General features: G+C 36.7%; 1 protein-coding gene across 6 annotated transcripts in view; it reads left to right on the top strand.

Annotated features, from left to right (window-relative positions):
- Positions 1 to 18,272, top strand: part of PBX3 (PBX homeobox 3) — a 225,995-nt gene that overhangs the window by 168,327 nt on the left and 39,396 nt on the right. For 5 of the 6 annotated variants that reach the window (XM_005582207.5, XM_005582204.4, XM_074016540.1 and 2 more), the window contains one exon: positions 4,631 to 4,872. The exons of the other annotated variant lie outside the window; for it this stretch is intronic. In XM_005582207.5, the coding sequence (XP_005582264.1) occupies positions 4,631 to 4,872 (242 nt within the window). The remainder of the gene's footprint in view (positions 1 to 4,630; positions 4,873 to 18,272) is intronic. 6 annotated transcript variants of the gene reach the window in all.

The following is an 18,272-nucleotide window of genomic DNA, read 5'->3' as shown; positions in this document are numbered from 1 at the left end:
TACCCTCCCAACCCCCAATACTTAAGTCTAGTTTAGACAGTGATGCCTTGAGGGTTTTTCAGTGTCTTTCACCACTGTTTCCAAATTATATCCCAGTTTTCACAACCAAAAAGTAATTGTTTCAAATGAGATCTCATGACCATGGGGCTTGTGACCTTCATTTCATTTCCAGATCTCCTGCCTCCTATTTTGACTGATTTTTACTTAAGGATTTCAGATAGAAAATTATTTTACCTTTTTTATGTTTGGGGAGAAAAGTAGCAACATGTCTGTCTTAATCTTTCTTCTTTATCTACAGTTTGGGTTACATTTCTCAAACTGTGGCCGACTTGATTTTTAAATGAAGAAAGCACAGAAAATAAAGTAGGTATTTTTACTAATTAGCTTTGTGACTTCTGACCACTATCCTGCATGTTACTTTAAAATAACAGGCACAAAAGAAAAGGTATGAAAAATTATAAGAATAACTAAAAATATTAATATTTAAATTGTCACTTATTTCAGGGCAGTCAAGAATTCAGGGCCTGCTGAAAATATCTGATCTGGCCTTGTTTTACATGGTACTCTGCTAAAACATTTTTCCCTGAGCTAAGACTGTGATGTGGTAGTTGAATGAATAAAAAAACAAGTCCATTAGAAAACAAAATTATAGTGATGTCATAGGCCTAAGCTTATGAATAATTTGGGGGACTCAATTTATGGTATGCTCATTAGGAGAGAAAAATCAAACAACTCAAGTTTCCATAATAGCTTTTTGTTTCTCGGCAGGTCTGAAAAATGTACTCTTTACAAAGTAAAAGTGATGTGATGACAACTTTTATCATGATTGTAGATATTATCTATCTTCCCTGATTATGGAAATATTGTAGGGCTAGATCTTAGTTGCATCTAATTCAGGACCATGTGTAGAACATATCTGAAATAGCTATGGTCTGGAGCCATACTCTTCAGTGCTGGATGAACAGAGGTTAGTTATGGTCCAGTGGGCGTGCTCCTTGAAATGAGGGAGCCATGAAGCTTAGTTAGTGCACTGTGTTGTTTGCACCTCATTCACTAAGGTCAAGCCTTCATTGTGTTACAGTGTTCTTCTGTTAGAAAGGCTCGTACTGTACAATCTAGCCAATGCAGATTTCTAATCTGCTTATTTATAATTCAAAAGCTTGCCTATATATTAATGAACCCTTAATGAGCTGTTGAAAATGCCTGAATTACAGTCAGATTATTAAACTCAAACAGCCCCGTAATCATACCATTTGAGTGGGCTTTAGGTACTTTTCACATCTGCAGCTTAGAATTGTGAAGGGTATGCGTTTATTCGGAGAAAGCTTTGTAATAATTTTGACCCGTAATTTATTTATTGCCCTCCGAATGCAGTCGTCTATGCAGATGCTCTCTCCCATTATCTGTGGGGCAGGTGCACAGCATGTTGAAAGACAGCTAATTAGGATTTGCTGAAAGATATGCAAAAATGGTAGGCTTATAACAAAGCCAAGTTCATTGTTAAACAATGTTTTACTGTGTTTGTATGATTTGTCTAAATCTTAGGGATACAGAAATGAATGTTGTGATTATAAGTAGGCTGCAAACAGGGTTTGTTTTTTTTTTAAACTTTATAAGGTTGTGATGACCAAAGAACCTAGATGTAAACCTTTATAAACCTCTGTATGTTTCATCATATATACATTTTGGATTAAAAACAAGTACAATCAAATTTTAAATGATTGTTTTACCATGGTTCAATTTGAAGATATCAAGATCTTTTGATAACCACACAGTCTGATTCATTCTGACCCTTGCAAATTTAGACCCATTAAAATGTTTATAGGTGCCCAGAGGAGTAGGTATTATGACTAAAAGCCAGTGTGACTCTAGAAAGTTAGTAAACTAAGTAATAGTGAGCAGCTAGGTAGGTAGGATGAGGAATAAAATGGTAATTTAAATGTTTTTCAGTAAGAAAATAAATAGAAATATTCAAATTGAAAATAATTTTGGAAACCAGGTATTACTATTTAAAGATCCCGTAATCATTACTTTGCTTAATAAAGAAAAGAAACCGATTGACTTTTCAGACTAGTTATGAAAATTCCTTTATTATTGATAGTCTTTTTCATGTTGCCTATTTGCAAAGTGCTTTAGTACTTTTCATCTAAAGAAATACGAGTTTTCTGTCAGGAAATGATTTTTCTGATAAAATTTGATTCACATAATTTATAAAGTAAATACAAAGTATTGCATTAAAACATATTTTCCTGTTCTTGAGGCAAGCACTTAGTGTTGATTTACTGATAATTTTAGAAATAAGATATTTTTCATTATAAGTAAAACGTTACAGTAGTTGACACTGTATACTTATAATTGTTTTTATTTGTATCCATGGCTATTGAGCTTATGGATTGCTTCTCATTGGTATGATAATGATGGTTTATATACATATTAAGTATGTATAAAAGTATCATAGATGGCTAATTAGTTTTGTGCCTTTTGCATTTCTTCCTAGTGAATTTCCTTCTGTCTCTCTTATGGTGTAATTCCTTGGATATTAGTCATTGAGCTGTTTCTCTTGTTTGCCATACGTTTGCAGGGAAGTGTAATCGTTTTGGCTATGGAAGTTAATCTGCTATTAAAGTACTTCACCACATGTCCATAGGGAAAAGATCAATGTGTTTAACTACAAGGGGAAATCTAGAAACCCAGAGGAAACTTGAAGGTAGATTAAAAAAACACATTTCAGGAGAGGCATCAGTGTCTGTGTAAATACAAAAATCAACAAACACACAAAACTGTGGGCAAAAATTCAGTTTAAAATGGAGAAAATTAAGAAATCCTCAAACAAGAACAAAAAATTAAACAGAAATCAAAGTGCAGCATAAGAGATTGTTCAGTAAGCCCTCATTGCATGCCAAATGCACAAAAAACTTGCTATGTGAACTACAAGCATGTACAGGTCATGAGATTTTGACATTTAACAAAGTGAATTAAAAGAGGAAAATTGAAGATTTACATTAACAATACAAACTTAACCAATACATGGCAGTTCTAGAACAATATTAGGCAATCCTTTTTAGTTATAGAAGAAACAGCAAATACATGTTTGCCTATTTTTAATTATCAGCAGTGTGTTGATATGCATTTTATGAGTTATCTTTTTGCTCTCCTAAATGAATATATTGTCTTAGTATATTATAGTTTTCAAACCTTATTTGCCTCTGAATAGACAACAGATATAATTTTAAATGATGATGAGTTAGTTTTATTATCCAGTTGAAATTATTCTGAAGTATAATTTTAAATGAAAGTGACAGCTTTAAAGTGTTTTGGGGAAGAAATTAAAGTTGTGTATCTGAGTTAAGGCAACCAAGAGCTCTGTCATGCCATGGATGTAATTCAGGGCATCTAGGAATGAAATCTGTTCTTAAAAGAATTGATGGTAGCTTTAGGTTAGCATATAAAATCAGAGTTGGTGATCAGTTGAGTACTTGGCAGCTTATAGATGTTATGTCATGTGAGTTACACTAGACACAAAGTGTGTACCACTGTGGATAAACAACAACAGGCACAGACTCAAAAGACAGAATCCAAATACAAACAAGCAAGGTGCCAACTTCCTTTTCCCCCTTCCCCAAGAAGACTTGTAACTAGTGTAGGGAACCTGTTTTTAAGCAGAGTTACAGAGGTTAATTGGGCTGGGATGTTTTAGATTATGTTACACGTTAATGAAAATGCTGATTTTCAGCTGTCTTGACTCCAGTGCTTTTTATACCATGATAATTATTTTAAAACTTTGTCTTCTGTGTTGTTGAAAACATCTTGGCAGAAAGCCTGTGTGACCTGATTAAACTTATGAATTGTCAGCTGTGATCTATAGTACTCAGAAGAGGTTGCTGACTGGGCATCACTTAGGAAGTTCTTGATTTAAAAGCAAAATTAGATTGAGACTACTGTGCCCAGAACTGTATTGCCATGTCAGTGGCACATTTTTAATACTGTATTTAGTATCATCATTTTATAGTTTGCTAGCAATCACTTAACAATATTCATTTAATAATATATATATTTAAGTATAGCTAATTGCCTCATAATGTATGTATTCCTCTTCTGAAATCACATGATGGAAAAGCTCATCTAATCTTGTTTATTTTTCAATTTTTGATTACAGTTTGTGAATTATTTTAAGGGAATTTTAATTCTGTTTCTCCAACTGTACAGAGAGACAGAATGACCACCTTTGGATGAGTTTGTTTTATATCCCTGTAATTATTTTCTTTCTTTCTTAAAACCTTCCATTTTTTTACCTTCTTCCCATTTTATGCTTAAATTATCTAAATCTGGGAAGCTTGGATGATTAAAATATTCAAGGAAGCCAGGGTTACCTTTTTCTAAGGATCTGTCTGTGGTAAATTGAGGTGGTTGGGGGATATTTAAAATTCTAGGGTGCATGTAAACATTATCTTGAAAATAATTTTCATACTTATTCAAACTTATTGATCAAATGTGAACAATGAAGTTCTCAGCATGAATTGTAGTACACTGATGTTGTTTGATCATTTTCTCAAATAAACAAAATACTCACACTATTTGTCCTCTGTTTCTCGCTTCTTCTCTCTCTGTCTCTCTCTCTCTTTCCTTGAAGGTCTCAGCATCAGAGGAGCCCAGGAGGAGGACCCTCCCGATCCCCAGCTAATGAGACTGGACAATATGCTTTTGGCAGAAGGGGTTTCAGGTCCTGAGAAAGGTGGGGGATCGGCGGCAGCAGCTGCAGCCGCGGCAGCCTCTGGAGGTTCTTCAGATAACTCTATTGAACACTCAGATTACAGAGCCAAATTGACCCAGATCAGACAAATCTATCACACAGAACTGGAGAAATATGAACAGGTCAGCAGCCGCCACTCTCATAGTCCTACACAAACCCTCTGTTGCTCTTCTATTAGACCATGCTAACCAATTCTGAGGGCTGTGAGGGGTAGGTGTTAACACAAATTACAAAATAAATAAGGTCAATGCAAAAATCCAAGTGAATTGTTGGATTCATGAAATGAAGACCCTTTGAGATTTTGGAGGTGGAGCTCTACCTATTATATCTCATCTACTTGTTTTAGTTTTATTCATTCCTCACATTCACGTGCCCTTACTACCACACCTGCAGTCATTCTTCCCTCTCACCTCACCACTTGATGCTTTTCAAAGCTCTGTATAATTAACATTTATGCACTAGCCTTGTTCATAAGCTTTAATCACTTTTGAAGGGAAGCATTGCACAGTGAGCTTTTCCCTCCTATGCTGTGAGCTCCAGAATCCTCCTGGGAATTAATTCTTATGGATTGTGCCAGACTATAGGGAACTTCACCAAGTAAGCAGGTTCTGGCCTGTTTCTCTGAGTATGAGACCTCCCAAGATAATTATGGATACCCCAGGACAGGGAGTGTTAGGCAAGGCATTATGTGCTAAATTCCTGATTAGAAAGAGAATATGGGTTAAAAATCCAGTTCTCAGCAATTATATTAACCATACTGAATCTAAGATAACTTTGATTTTAAGTTGCATCATTATTTTATGTACCACCAAGAAAAAATTAATACTGCTAGTTTAACTATAAAATATTACTGATTATAGAATGCTTTCACATTTCAGAGATGTTAAAATGTAGGGAAAAACAAGTGAGTCTTAGATTTAATGTAATAAAGTAAAATATTGGTGGGTCTTTTTTACACATATTTTAGTTTCTAGTTTAATGCTGAAAAGCTGTCAAGTTGGAGGAATTCTCATTTGATAAGATTTGTCATTTGGAAGATAATTTTAAAAACGTATTATTATGGAACATTTTATAACACATGTACACAAAAATAATGAGAATAGTATTAGACTGAACCCTATGAAATTGCTAAGTTTTGAGGTCAGAAACAGTTGAATATGGTAATTTCATAGAGTTCAACCCCAAATAAGGAATCAGCTACTTTTTACGCAGATAAACAGTTATCAACATTTTGCCACTCTTATTTTGTGTACCCAGCCCCAATTTGGTAGAGTATTTTAAAGCAAGTCTTAGACATCCTATAATTTCACCCATGAGTATTTCACTCTGTAGGCAAGTACTTTTTAAAGTCCACACACTTTAGTGTGAAATGGGAGTCCTGGTGAGTTTTGTGTGTGTTTTAAAGACTTTTTTAAAGAGCAGTTTTAAGTTCACAAGACCAATTTGAGAGGAAAGAAGAGAGATATCACGTATACCCCCTTTCCTCACACATGCATGGTCTCTCCCATTATCAGCATCCCCTACCAGAGGGGTTCATTTGTTAAAATTGATTAACCTACATTGACACATCATTATCACCCAAAATCCATAGTTTACATTAGGGTTTACTCTTGGTATTGTGCACTCTATGGATTTGGATAAATTTATGATGGCATGTACCCATCATTATAGGCTCATACAGAGTATTTTCACTGCCCTAAAGATCCTCTGTGCTATTCATCCCTCTCTTTTATTCTTTCCTCCCCACTGATCCCTGGCAACCCCTGATCAGTTTTAATACTGATTTTTTTCCCTCTGTGTTCTCTGTATAGTTTCAGTTGAATGTCGTTGTATTTTTTTCACATTGCCTTTTCTAATATTCTGGATACAATGGTTTTAAGCAAATGCTGAATCCTATCCCAGAGGTGAGTGTGTTTTGAGGGAGAGTAGAAAAATTTGTATATCTTTAAGTTAAACTGTAATGTAAATTAATATATTATAAGATGTTTTCTATTTTTGGAATAGGATTTTCTGGGATCTAAAACTGTATGTCTAGTCTCATTTGTAAGAATAACTTTCAGTGGAAAATGTACAAATAAGAATTTTGGAAAAATTATCGTGTGTATGTATGTATGTAAAAAAAAATCCCACTTTCTGATTTGACATATGAATAATTGAGAGTAAACAAAATAAGTCATGGTTGAAAAGGTTGCCCCTGAGCATAAACAGTAGAAAATGACTCTTATGTGTAGTATATTCCTAATTGTATAACTTTATGCTAAAATAACCATACCTACTTACTAGATAAACATCACCAGTCACCTTGCATGGAAAGAGATATAATATTAGAGGCCAAATGGCCCGAGTTTTTTGGCTGAGGAATTAAGGCGGTTCCTTACTACCTCCTGCCATGTGTCTTCACACCTGCCTCCTTACTTCTCCATACAACCCTGGTGGAAGTTGTGTGAAGCTGGTGTCAGTCAATGACAAGGTCCTGAGTCTCATTGTTTTAGAAATATCCTACAAAATTTTCCATGAGATTTTAGGTAACTTTAGCCCCAGCTGATAACAGCATCAAATCACCAGAGTTTTTTGTTGTTGTTTTGTTTTGTTTTGGCTTTTAAAATATACATGTATATGCATGTTCTTCATACATTTATCTCTTTTTTTTTAATTGAAAATCAAATTGGGAAGCACTGAGTTTAAAAATGTATTCAGGAATTATTTCTGGATATAATCAGTAGCCTAATAACAATCTAAATATATAGTTCCTTTTTTGTTTTAATACTTCAGATGGAAAAATAGAGATACATAAAATCTGTACAGTAGGGACAAATGAATAGATGGGGTATGATGACTAGTTGGCAGATTCAGCAGAAGTTTAATTTACAAATTTTCTCCTGTAGGTTTGGAATTGTTTTAGAAGTGATGTAGCAGCATTTAATTCTTTTAAGTTGTCTTGGGGGCTGGTTTTTATAGCTCTTGTGACTGTTGTTCTCCTAAATTATTAGGATCGGTGCATTTTGACCCAAAACGGTCAACTTTTCCTTTCTTTCTTTTTTTTTTTTTTTTGAGACGGAGTCTCGCTCTGTTGCCCAGGCTGGAGTGCAGTGGCCGGATCTCAGCTCACTGCAAGCTCGGCCTCCCGGGTTTACGCCATTCTCCTGCCTCAGCCTCCCGAGTAGCTGGGACTACAGGCGCCCGCCACCTCGCCCGGCTAGTTTTTTGTATTTTTTAGTAGAGACGGGGTTTCACCGGGTTAGCCAGGATGGTCTCGATCTCCTGACCTCGTGATCCGCCCGTCTCGGCCTCCCAAAGTGCTGGGATTACAGGCTTGAGCCACCGCGCCCGGCCCAACTTTTCCTTTCAATTCTTTAGGGTACAAGGGCTTTATCTGGATGGTCCTTTCAGAGACATGCTTTGGTGTTACAAGAAGGGCTAAACAGAGCTAAGAAGGGATAGGACTTCTAAAATAGATAGTATTGTAATTTCCATTTTATAGAGGAGAAAATGAGACTCAGAGAGGGTAAGTGATTTGTCCAACGTCGCACATCTAGTTAGTGTCAGAATCAGACGTTGAAATCAGTTTCTGAAAATATGTCTTCCTTTTTCATTGAATTGTGCTGCTACCCATGTAGAACTGGAAAATAATTCAGGTACATTCTGGTTTTCTCTGATTTTCCCATGTTGGTTTGCGTTTGAAATGGGAATCGAGCAGATGGAAAAACAACGTGTTGGTTTTGTTTTTTTTTTTTTTTTAAGACAGAGGCTCACTCTGTCGCCCAGGCTGGAGTGCAGTGGTGCGATCTCAGCTCACTGCAACCTCTACCTCCCAGGTTCAAGCGATTCTCCTGCCTCAGCTTCCTGATCAGGTAGCTGGGATTACAGGTACCCACCACCACACCCGTCTAATTTTTTTTTTTTTTTTTTTTTTTTGTATTTTTGGTAGAGACAGGGTTTCACCATCTTGGCCAGGCTGGTCTTGAACTCCTGACCTCATGATCCACCTGCTGTGGCCTCCCAAAGTGCTGGGATTACAGGTGTGAGCCACCGTGCCCAGCCAAAAACAACTATTTTAATCACTTTCCAGAAATTATATTTTTCCTCCTAAAAGTGAACATGGGTACTCTGAGTGACAGAAAGCTTAATAGTAAATAGGAAGAACATATATGTTAAGACAAAGGCTTCAACAGAAAATTGTGTTGAGTCTTTTAGAAATAAACTACATTGGAATCTTAAGAGTTATTCACTCTACTGTGTTTCACAATGAAGCTGTAATGAAAATGTATCTGAAGCCTGTTTAGATTTAGATTGCCATAAAATTAACAAACATCACCACTGCAGTAAATTAAAGTACCTCATAAGCACAGCCACATTTACAAAGCTAAGCAGACAGACTAGAGCTACAGTTTGAGCAAAATTAAATCCAAGCTGCAAGGCTCAGTTTTATGTATATGTTTTAGAGATGGTATTGTCTTTAAAATCCTGTCTTTTTTCCCTCCAGAAAATTGTTCTTTTATCATATGTCTCTATTACATAGGCTCAGATTTAATGATTCTTGATGATAACCATCTAAAAATTCACTTATAAACACTTTTGAAATATTAGGCATGGGATATATGTTAGGGTAAGGTTCTTGAATATTACTGCCACCCAAAAGGAAACAAAACTATTTTATTTTCTTCTTGTTGATTCTAACACCCAGGAGGAATATGAAAATTTCCAAAGCTTGCGGCAAACTGTCCTGTAATACTTCATCTTGGGTACATTGCCTCGCTTTTTAGCTAAGAGACAAACCTAGTTGCTTCTCTGTCTTCTTGTTGATTAGCTACAGCTTTTGAAAAATGCCTTTACTGTACCTTGCAAATATGTTCTTATGGTTAAAGGACCACTGTTAGAATAGGTGAGTTCCTAGAACTTAAGCCAAGGTTCCTGGGAAGCCTTGTTTTTAAGAAGTACAGGCCTTCTATTGAACTGGTCTTTCTTGGTTCCTCCACCACCCTACCAAAAGGAAATGGACACATTGGTTTTTGCAAATGAAATTTGACTTCAAGATTTCTTCTCAGTTAAAAAGGAAAAGATATATAATGCTCTATGCAGCTCTCCCACTTTGCTTGTACCAGAAGAAATGCTTGTACACAGGCAATTCACTCATAATTTACAGCTGCTATAATAGAGATGACATATTGAAAGCTATCTACTATAATTATATTGAAATACATTTTTTGCTGAAGGCAAAAGTGTTGTCAGGGTCCCAACCCTTCCCAAGCATCTGGGAACCTGCTTTCTGAGTTCACAGACGTCATTTGAACTCACCCCAAATCAGGCAAAAAGCACTAGAACCAAGGAATACACTGAATGTGCTCAGGACCAATCAGGTAGCATTTGACTACCAGAGGACTTACAGATTGCAGGGGGAATGGAGAATGGGTGAAAATGTAAACCACTGTAAAAGCGTGTCCTTGTGCTTTTTGAGATCTCTACATTATATGCTTAGGTTTGCTGGCAAAATAGCTTTTGCTTGTGAAGGATTTTATTTTTATCAAATTAAAAAATGCTGACATTTTCACATTAGAGATTGTGTAGCCTGTAAACTCCTAATTCCATTTTGCTATTTCTTCTTAATAGTTAAGCAGGATAGACAAAAGAATACTACCTGATTTCATGTTCCAAAGCAAGGATTTGTCATTCATTATTCCAAGGGAAGAGTTTTACTTCCTGTTGACTTTCATGCCTGGCCTTTTCCTTGCCTGGAAGGAGGGTTTGGTTTGTTCCCTTTTTTTCCTTCGAGTTACTAGTTTATTGGCTCTGTGTGCCAGTTGTATTTATGACCACAAGCTTGATTAATATAATGAATTGTTTTATTTAATACATTTGAATACTCTTATTTTTTTCAACTTCTTTGGAAGCAGTTTTTGTACTTATTGAGGCAATGAGAAGGCAGAACTATATTAGATAAAGTGTGGACTTGCTTGCAGAGTAATGACATAAAAATAGTATGAATTTCATAAAATTACCATTTTTATTGTCATCAATAATAACTGTCATTTATTGAGTGTTAATTATGCTCCAGACTCTGTGCAAAGAACTTTAACATACATTATATAATATAATCCTTACAAAACTCTCATGAGATAGGTCCCTAAACCATGTAATTAGTTAAGAAGTATTGAGGTACAACAGCTATTTCATCTTTGTGCCTATTCCTTAGGCATATTGGTCTCATTCTAGTTGGCTTAGAACCTTTAAATGCAGACTTTTAACCCAAAACAAGAAAAATTTGTTGATTTAATAAGCATTCGGTAAATACAAAATCTACCATATTTGACTAGAGTTACTCGTGAGGCTGGCAAGACATTTGGAAAATAGTTGCAGTGCAAATATGAGGGACATCTACTTTTTAAAAGAGATTTATTCTTTCTTGTCAAAAGTGGGTTTTAGAATATTATGGTCTGTTTACAGTTAGCTTCTCTTGATGGTTACAGAAAACCAATTCAGTTTTTAGATCTGATCACTGATCATTATAAAACTTCCCCCAAAATCAGTGCTTGCCCACTGTCTATTTTACAGTTTTACTTCCACAATATAAACTTAAAGGCAAAAAAGAGGTTGAGTCTTGAATCCACAATGAAAAAAACCCCACCACAAAATAAGGAAAACACTGAAAACTTTAATTTTGTGTGTAAACCAAATATGTACAGATATTGAGGAGACAGTTTTGCCAGCCAAAAATATCATTAAAGTATTATTGAGAATCCAAATATTTTAAATCCTCAATTATTACTTGGTTTGGATTTTTAAGGAGAAAGGAAAAAAATGGGAAAGACAAAGACTCATAATAAAAACTGATTGAAAATGCTTTTAACAGATGAAATCTTCCATGCCTTATGTTAACTGTTATTGCAGTGTATGTTTTAAACACATAAACAAAAATGCATCCTAGGTAGTTTTCAACAGCTGGATTAAAAGAAAAAAGCTTCTGCCAGTACTTCTAATCAGAAAATTCAAGGCATACTTTTATTTCCCAAATACTGCAATTAACCATAGTATATCTGTATTTATATTATGGACATTAACCAGAAAGCTTGTAACTGACTGTTTTACTTGGAAAACATAAGGCAAGGAAAAATTTCTCCAAATGTCTATTTTAATATATCTTATAGACATGATGTAAGATATGATAAATGTTTGAAATGAGCATTCTATATTATAAATAGCATCAATGTTAATATGTGGTTGGGTGGCCCTTTGAAACAACTGCAATCATTTGATGATTCTTACTGTGTTTATATGTTTAAAAAATGTATGCCTTTTAAGGAGCTAGGTGATGAGGCAGTACTGTTCTCTGCTCTGAACCTGGTACAGATGATGCTGAAATGAGGCTGTAATTTACTTTCAGTGGTATAAAGGAAAAAAATCACTTTGCCTAAAGTGTATGCATCTTTCTTAAGGGTGTACCCAGATTTTAATTATCTAAATGTAAATACTTAACGAATTTTACTTAGAGTAATGAGCTAAAGTGCACACTACATAAATGAGATGTTCTAATTAATCATGTATGAACTACTGGTTTAAAGAAAAGCTATGTGAATTCTGTGAATGTTGGGCTATTGCCAAATTGCTCATCAGCATTTGCATTCATAGATGGCTTCACTTAATAAGTCTTGAGACATTCAGCAAATGTTTTAGCAAATTATGAGTTTTTAGATGCAGAAACTTTTTTGCTTTTAACCCTTTTTTCTCGTATAAATCTTTGGCTGCTCTTTAGAATCCATAGACAAACACTCATTCTGGAGAGGTTAAAACCCAGCCAGACAAAAACTAAGAAAGCTAATGTATCAGGTGTCATTCACATAGGAGTCTTGAATTATTTATTAAGATATTTGCCCTGTCATAGATATATGTTACCATAATGAGTGAACTAGGTTTGTTGGAATTAGCAATGTTATGTGTGCACATTAGAAACGCTTCCATACTCTGGCACAGCAGTTCTCAAACTTTTCAGTCTTAGGACTTAGACTCTTAAAAATTATTGGAGACTTCTGTAAAAGCTTTTGGGTTGGTGGCTTATGTCTATCAATATTTATTATAATAGAAATTAAAACTAGAAAAATGTAAAGTATTTACTAATTATTTTATTTATTTTATTTTTTGAGACAGGGTCTTGCTGTGTCGCCCAGGCTGGAGTACAGTGGCGCGAACATGGCTCACTGCAGCCTCGACCTCCTGGGCTCAAGTGATTCTCCTACCTCAGCCTCCTGAGTAGCTGGGACCACAGGTGTGCATCACTGTGCCCAGCTAATTTTTAATAATTTCCTATAGAGATGGGGTCTCACTGTTGCCCAGGCTGGTCTTGTACTTCTGGGCTCAAACAGTCCTCCTGCCTTAGCCTCTTGAAGGGCTAGGATTACAGGTGTAAACCACTGCACCCAGCCTATTTTATTTTATTTTAGAGACAAATTCTCACTCTGTCACTCAGGCTAGAGTACAGTGGTATGATAATAGCTGACTTCAGCCTTGATCTTCTGGGCTCAAGCAATCCTCCTGCCCCAGCCCACCCTAGTATCTGGGACCACAGGTGTGTGCTACCATGCCTGGCTAATTTTTAAATTTGTTTTATACAGATGAGATCTTGCTGTGTTGCCCAAGCTGGTCTTGAACTCCTGGGCTCAAGCAGTACTCCCACTTTGCCCCAACAAAGTGCTAGAATTATAGGCATGAGCCACCATGGCCAGCCCTAATTAATTTAAAACTATCAACAAGCTATTATATGTTAACCTAAATAACTTTTTTAAAAAACAAAAAACCTTAAAATTTAGTGAGAAGAATGGCCTTGCTTTTTCATTTTTGCACACTCACTATGAGCTTGATAGAAGTCAGCTTGAGTCTCATATCTGCTTCTACAGTCAACTGTTGTCATATGGTTGAAATATATGAAGAGCATTTGACCTCACACAGATATGTCATTGCAAAAGAGATGTTAATAGCCTTTTCAGATAATTGTGAATACTCTTTTTTGATATTACACCCCAAAACTTGACAAGTTATAGTTTTGTAAAAGTATGTTGCAATGAGAAACCTGAAACCATGTCAGTTAACTTTTTATACTCTGTTTCTTTAAGATCACTGGTCTGGTTTTCACTTTGAATGTCTCTTGTACCTATGCATGCTTTTGTGACATCATGCGTTGATCATTTGGAAAGTACAGGTTTACTGAATTATGCATATCTTCCAAATTTTGACACATTTCATTATATAATATCAAAATATCATATTTATGAATATCAACTCTGAACTCATCAGAAAGTCTACTGGGAAACTGTTAAGCTTACAGTGGTGGATGCAAGTTTTTCAAAATTCTGATTTTCACTTGAAAACTCAAATTTTTTAATTGGCATAATTCTCTCAGCTGTTTTCCTTGACATGGAAGGCTCACTTGTTTCATTTTTGAGAGAACATCTGCCAAATACCCAACTCCATATAATCATAATTTTTCATACTTGTTTCCAAGTAAAAATGGTGTTCCATGAAAAAATTGACTTCTGCTCATTACTTAACCATAAAAGTGCTCTTTCTCAAGACAGTCCTCCTTCAGTGTGCAATACAAGAGCTTTTTTTGTGTGCTTCCCATTTGACACACACAATATTACAGACATACTCAAAGGTTTATAGGTAGTAAGATGAATAATTTATATTGCTTCATCAAGGACATTCCTAAGTCAAATGGGCTTTTATTGTGTTTGTGTGAATGTATGGTGGTGAAAAAATTTTAAATGTATCAAAGATTACCTAGCATAGCATTTCCCAAAGATTTTTTCCTAGCACTTTGGTCCACAAGATACCATAGAGCTGTGCTGCTGAATATAGCAACCAGTAGCCACAAGTAGCTAATGAGCACTTGAAGTCTGACTAGTCTGAATTGAGATGTGCTGTCAATGTAAAATACACACTAGATTTCAAAGAGTACAAAAAAAGAATGAAATACCTCATTAACAGTTTTCTCCCTTCCCCTCCCCTCCCCTCCCCTCCCCTCCCGTCCCCTCCCCTCCCCTCCCCTCCCTTCCCCTCCCTTCCCCTCCCTTCCCCTCCCTTCCCTTCCCTTCCCTTCTTTCTTTTCTTTCTTTTCTTTCTCTCACTCTGCCACCCAGGCTGGATGCAGTGGCACAATCTCAGCTCTCTATAGCCTCTGCCTCCTAGGCTCAAGTGATCTTCCTACCTCAGCCTCCCAAGTAGCTGGGACCATAGGCATGCCACCATGTCCAGCTAAGTTTTTATATTTTTGTTGGAGACAGGATTTTGCCATGTTGCCCAGGCCAGGTTATTTTTTATATATTGGGTTAAATGAAATATATTGTTAATTAATTTCACCTAATTCTTTGTATTTTATTTTTTTAATATGGCTACTGAGAATTTAAAAATTTAATATGTGTCTCATAATATATTTCTATTGGACAGTATTACTCTAGAGAGAAATTTTTTGGCCACATTTATTTGGGAAAAAGTTGGATATACTGTTTCTCCTTGAAGATTTATTACAAATATTGGGATAGAAATACTGAAGAGTCTTATCCACAAACATTTTTTAAGATTTTGGTTAACCCAGCATATCCCAAACATACCATATTGTTGGACCATTAGTTAACATTCTATGGAACTAGCTGTAGAACTGTAGAATTTGTTAATCCTAGTTTGGGAATAGTTCTAGTTCAATTATTGTTGTTTTACTCATGAGAATACTGAAGGGTAGAGTTGGCCACATTATATAACTTGGAAATTATATAAACATCTCCTTAGGGAAAGTTCAAGAAAAAGCTATATATATATATATATATTTTTACTGGTAGGGTGACCACTTGTTTCTAATTTGGCATAAAATTGTTTAAATTGATAATATAGGCCGGGCATGGTGGCTCATGCCTGTAATCCCAGCACTTTGGGAGGCTGAGGCAGGCGGATCACTTGAGGTCAGGAGTTTGAGACCAGCCTGGCCAACATGGTAAAAGCTTGTCTCTACCAAAAATACAAAAATTAGCTGGGCGCAGTGGCTCACACCTGTAACCCCAGCACTTTGGGAGGCCGAGGTGGGCAGATCACGAGGTCAGGAGATCGAGACCATCCTGGCTAAAACAGTGAAGCCCTGTCTCTACTAAAAATACAAAAAATTAGCCGGGCGTGGTGGCGGGCACCTGTGGTCCCAGCTACTCAGGAGGCTGAGGCAGGAGAATGGTGTGAACCCAAGAGGCGGAGCTTGCAGTAAGCCAAGATCGCGCCCCTGCACTCCAGCCTGGGCGACAGAGCAAGGCTCCATCTCAAAAAAAAAAAAAAAATTAGCTGGGCACAGTGGCATACGCCTGTAATCCCAGCTACTCGGAAGGCTGAGGCATGGGAATCACTCAAACTTGGAAAGCAGAGGTTGCAGTGAACCAAGATCGTGCCACTGCACTCCAGCCTGGGCAGCAGAATGAAACTGTCTCAAAATAAATATATAGGCCATGTACTGTTTATTACAGGCTCACGCCTATAATCCCAGTACTGTGGGAGGCTGAGGCAGGTAAATCGCTTGAGGTCAGGAGTTCGAGACCAACCTGACCAACATGGTGAAACCCCATCTCTACTAAAAATACAAAAAAAAATTACCCGGGCATGGTGACACACGCCTGTAATCCCAGCTACTTGGGAGGCTGAGGCAGGAGAATAGCTTGAACTTGGGAGGCAGAGATTGCAGTGAGCCAAGATCGTGCCATTGCATTACAGCCTGGACAACAAGAGCTAAACTCCATCTCAAAAAATAATAATAAAATAAATTGATAATATAGTGGCGAAGATCTTAAATTTATTTTTTTAAATCTTGGTTTCTGCCTTCAACTTCTGGTTTTAGTCTACAATATTGCTTAATGTTTTACTATGTCATATCCTAGGATAATGATTACTAACCTTTTAAAATTATAGACTGAGAATCTGAAAAGAAAACAAAAACTTCACAGATTCATCAGAATTATTAATATTCACACAACTTGTATAGGATTTCAGGAGGTCATTGACCTTCTAAACCTATCCATTGACTGCAGATTAAGAATTCTTCTCTTATGGTTCAGGGATAATGAATTTATGGCTATTAACCAACATAACTCTCACTCTTGAATTGTAGTATTAAAAAGCCCACCAATTTGTAGATGTTTATTAGATATGTATATTGCATAATTCTACACTCTGAAGAATCCTGTATCATATAGTGTCACCACTCGCAAGGAATGTAATATTTCCTACGGCTTAAAACATTTTTGAAAAAACTTTACATAGTAAGACTCATTTTACCTTATCTTAGAAATATTTATGGAAAGCTCTGTAAAAGCGTAGAGTAAGTGAAATACACAGTGTACAGGAAAGGTTAGTCCTCCAATGAGCAGTTAGAAAAACCATCGTGTGCTATATGTAAGCAGTGTTCAGGATACCTGTAGGGAAGTGGACATTATCATAACTTCCAAACACGTCTTGCATTAATCAGTGATTGTTCTGTCTGCTCACTCTATCAGGGACACCCGTGCAGTAAGATGCAGAATTTCCCATCCTGCTTTTTTAAGAAAAATGCCAGAAGAGACTTTTCTTCTTCAGGAGTATAAACTGATGCTTTATTTACCAGGGCAGTACCGGATTTCAGTGTAGGCCCAGTTATACAGATTTATAAATCAAAGAGAATATAGATGAAGTTGGATACAGTGGCACACACCTGTAATCCTAGCAGCTCAGGAGGCTGAGGTGGGAGGATCTCTTTAGGCCAAGAGTTTGAGACAAGTCTGAGCAACATAGCAAGACCCTGACTCTAAAAAATGATTTAAAAATTAGCTGGGGGCCAGGCGCGAGGGCTCACGCCTGTAATCCTAGCACTTTGGGAAGCCGAGGCGAGCAGATTGTCAGAGCTCAGGAGTTTGAGATCAGCCTGGGCAGCATGGTGAAACCCCATCTCGACTAAAAGAAATTAGCTGGGTGTGGTGATGTGCACCTGTAGTGCCAGCTACTTGAGAGGCTGAGGCAGGAGAATTGCTTGAACTTGGGAGGCGGAGGTTGCAGTGAGCCGAGATTGTACCACTGCACTCCAGCACTCCAGCCTGGGTAACAGAGTGAGACTCCGTCTCTACAAAAAATAAATAAATAAATAATTAGCTGGGTATGGTGGCACATGCCTATCATCACAGCTACTTGGGATGCTGAGATGGGAGGATTGCTTGAGCCCAGGAGCTTGAGGCTGCAATGAACTATGATCATACCACTGCACTCCAGCCTAGGTGACAGAGTGAGACTCTGAATTTTAGGGGAAATGTGTGTGTGTGTTTGTGTGTGTGTGTGTGTGTGTGTATGTGTGTGTGTGTGTGTACTGAAAGAGACAATGTCTGAGGATTGTTAACTAAAAAGTTTGAGACCCAAATCTGATCCTTATTTTCTGTTGGACATCTCTTGAAGAGTTGAGCTGCTATACAGAGATGGCTTATATCCACTAAAGGCCTGCACTACAGCTAAATTGTAATAGGTCGTTGGAATGCTTGGC

The sequence above is a fragment of the Macaca fascicularis genome, chromosome 15, assembly GCF_037993035.2.
Source record: "Macaca fascicularis isolate 582-1 chromosome 15, T2T-MFA8v1.1".
In the NCBI taxonomy this organism is placed as follows: Eukaryota; Metazoa; Chordata; class Mammalia; order Primates; family Cercopithecidae; genus Macaca; species Macaca fascicularis.
The sequence above is the reverse complement of the archived record's forward strand: the minus strand, read 5'-3'. Positions and strand labels throughout refer to the sequence as shown.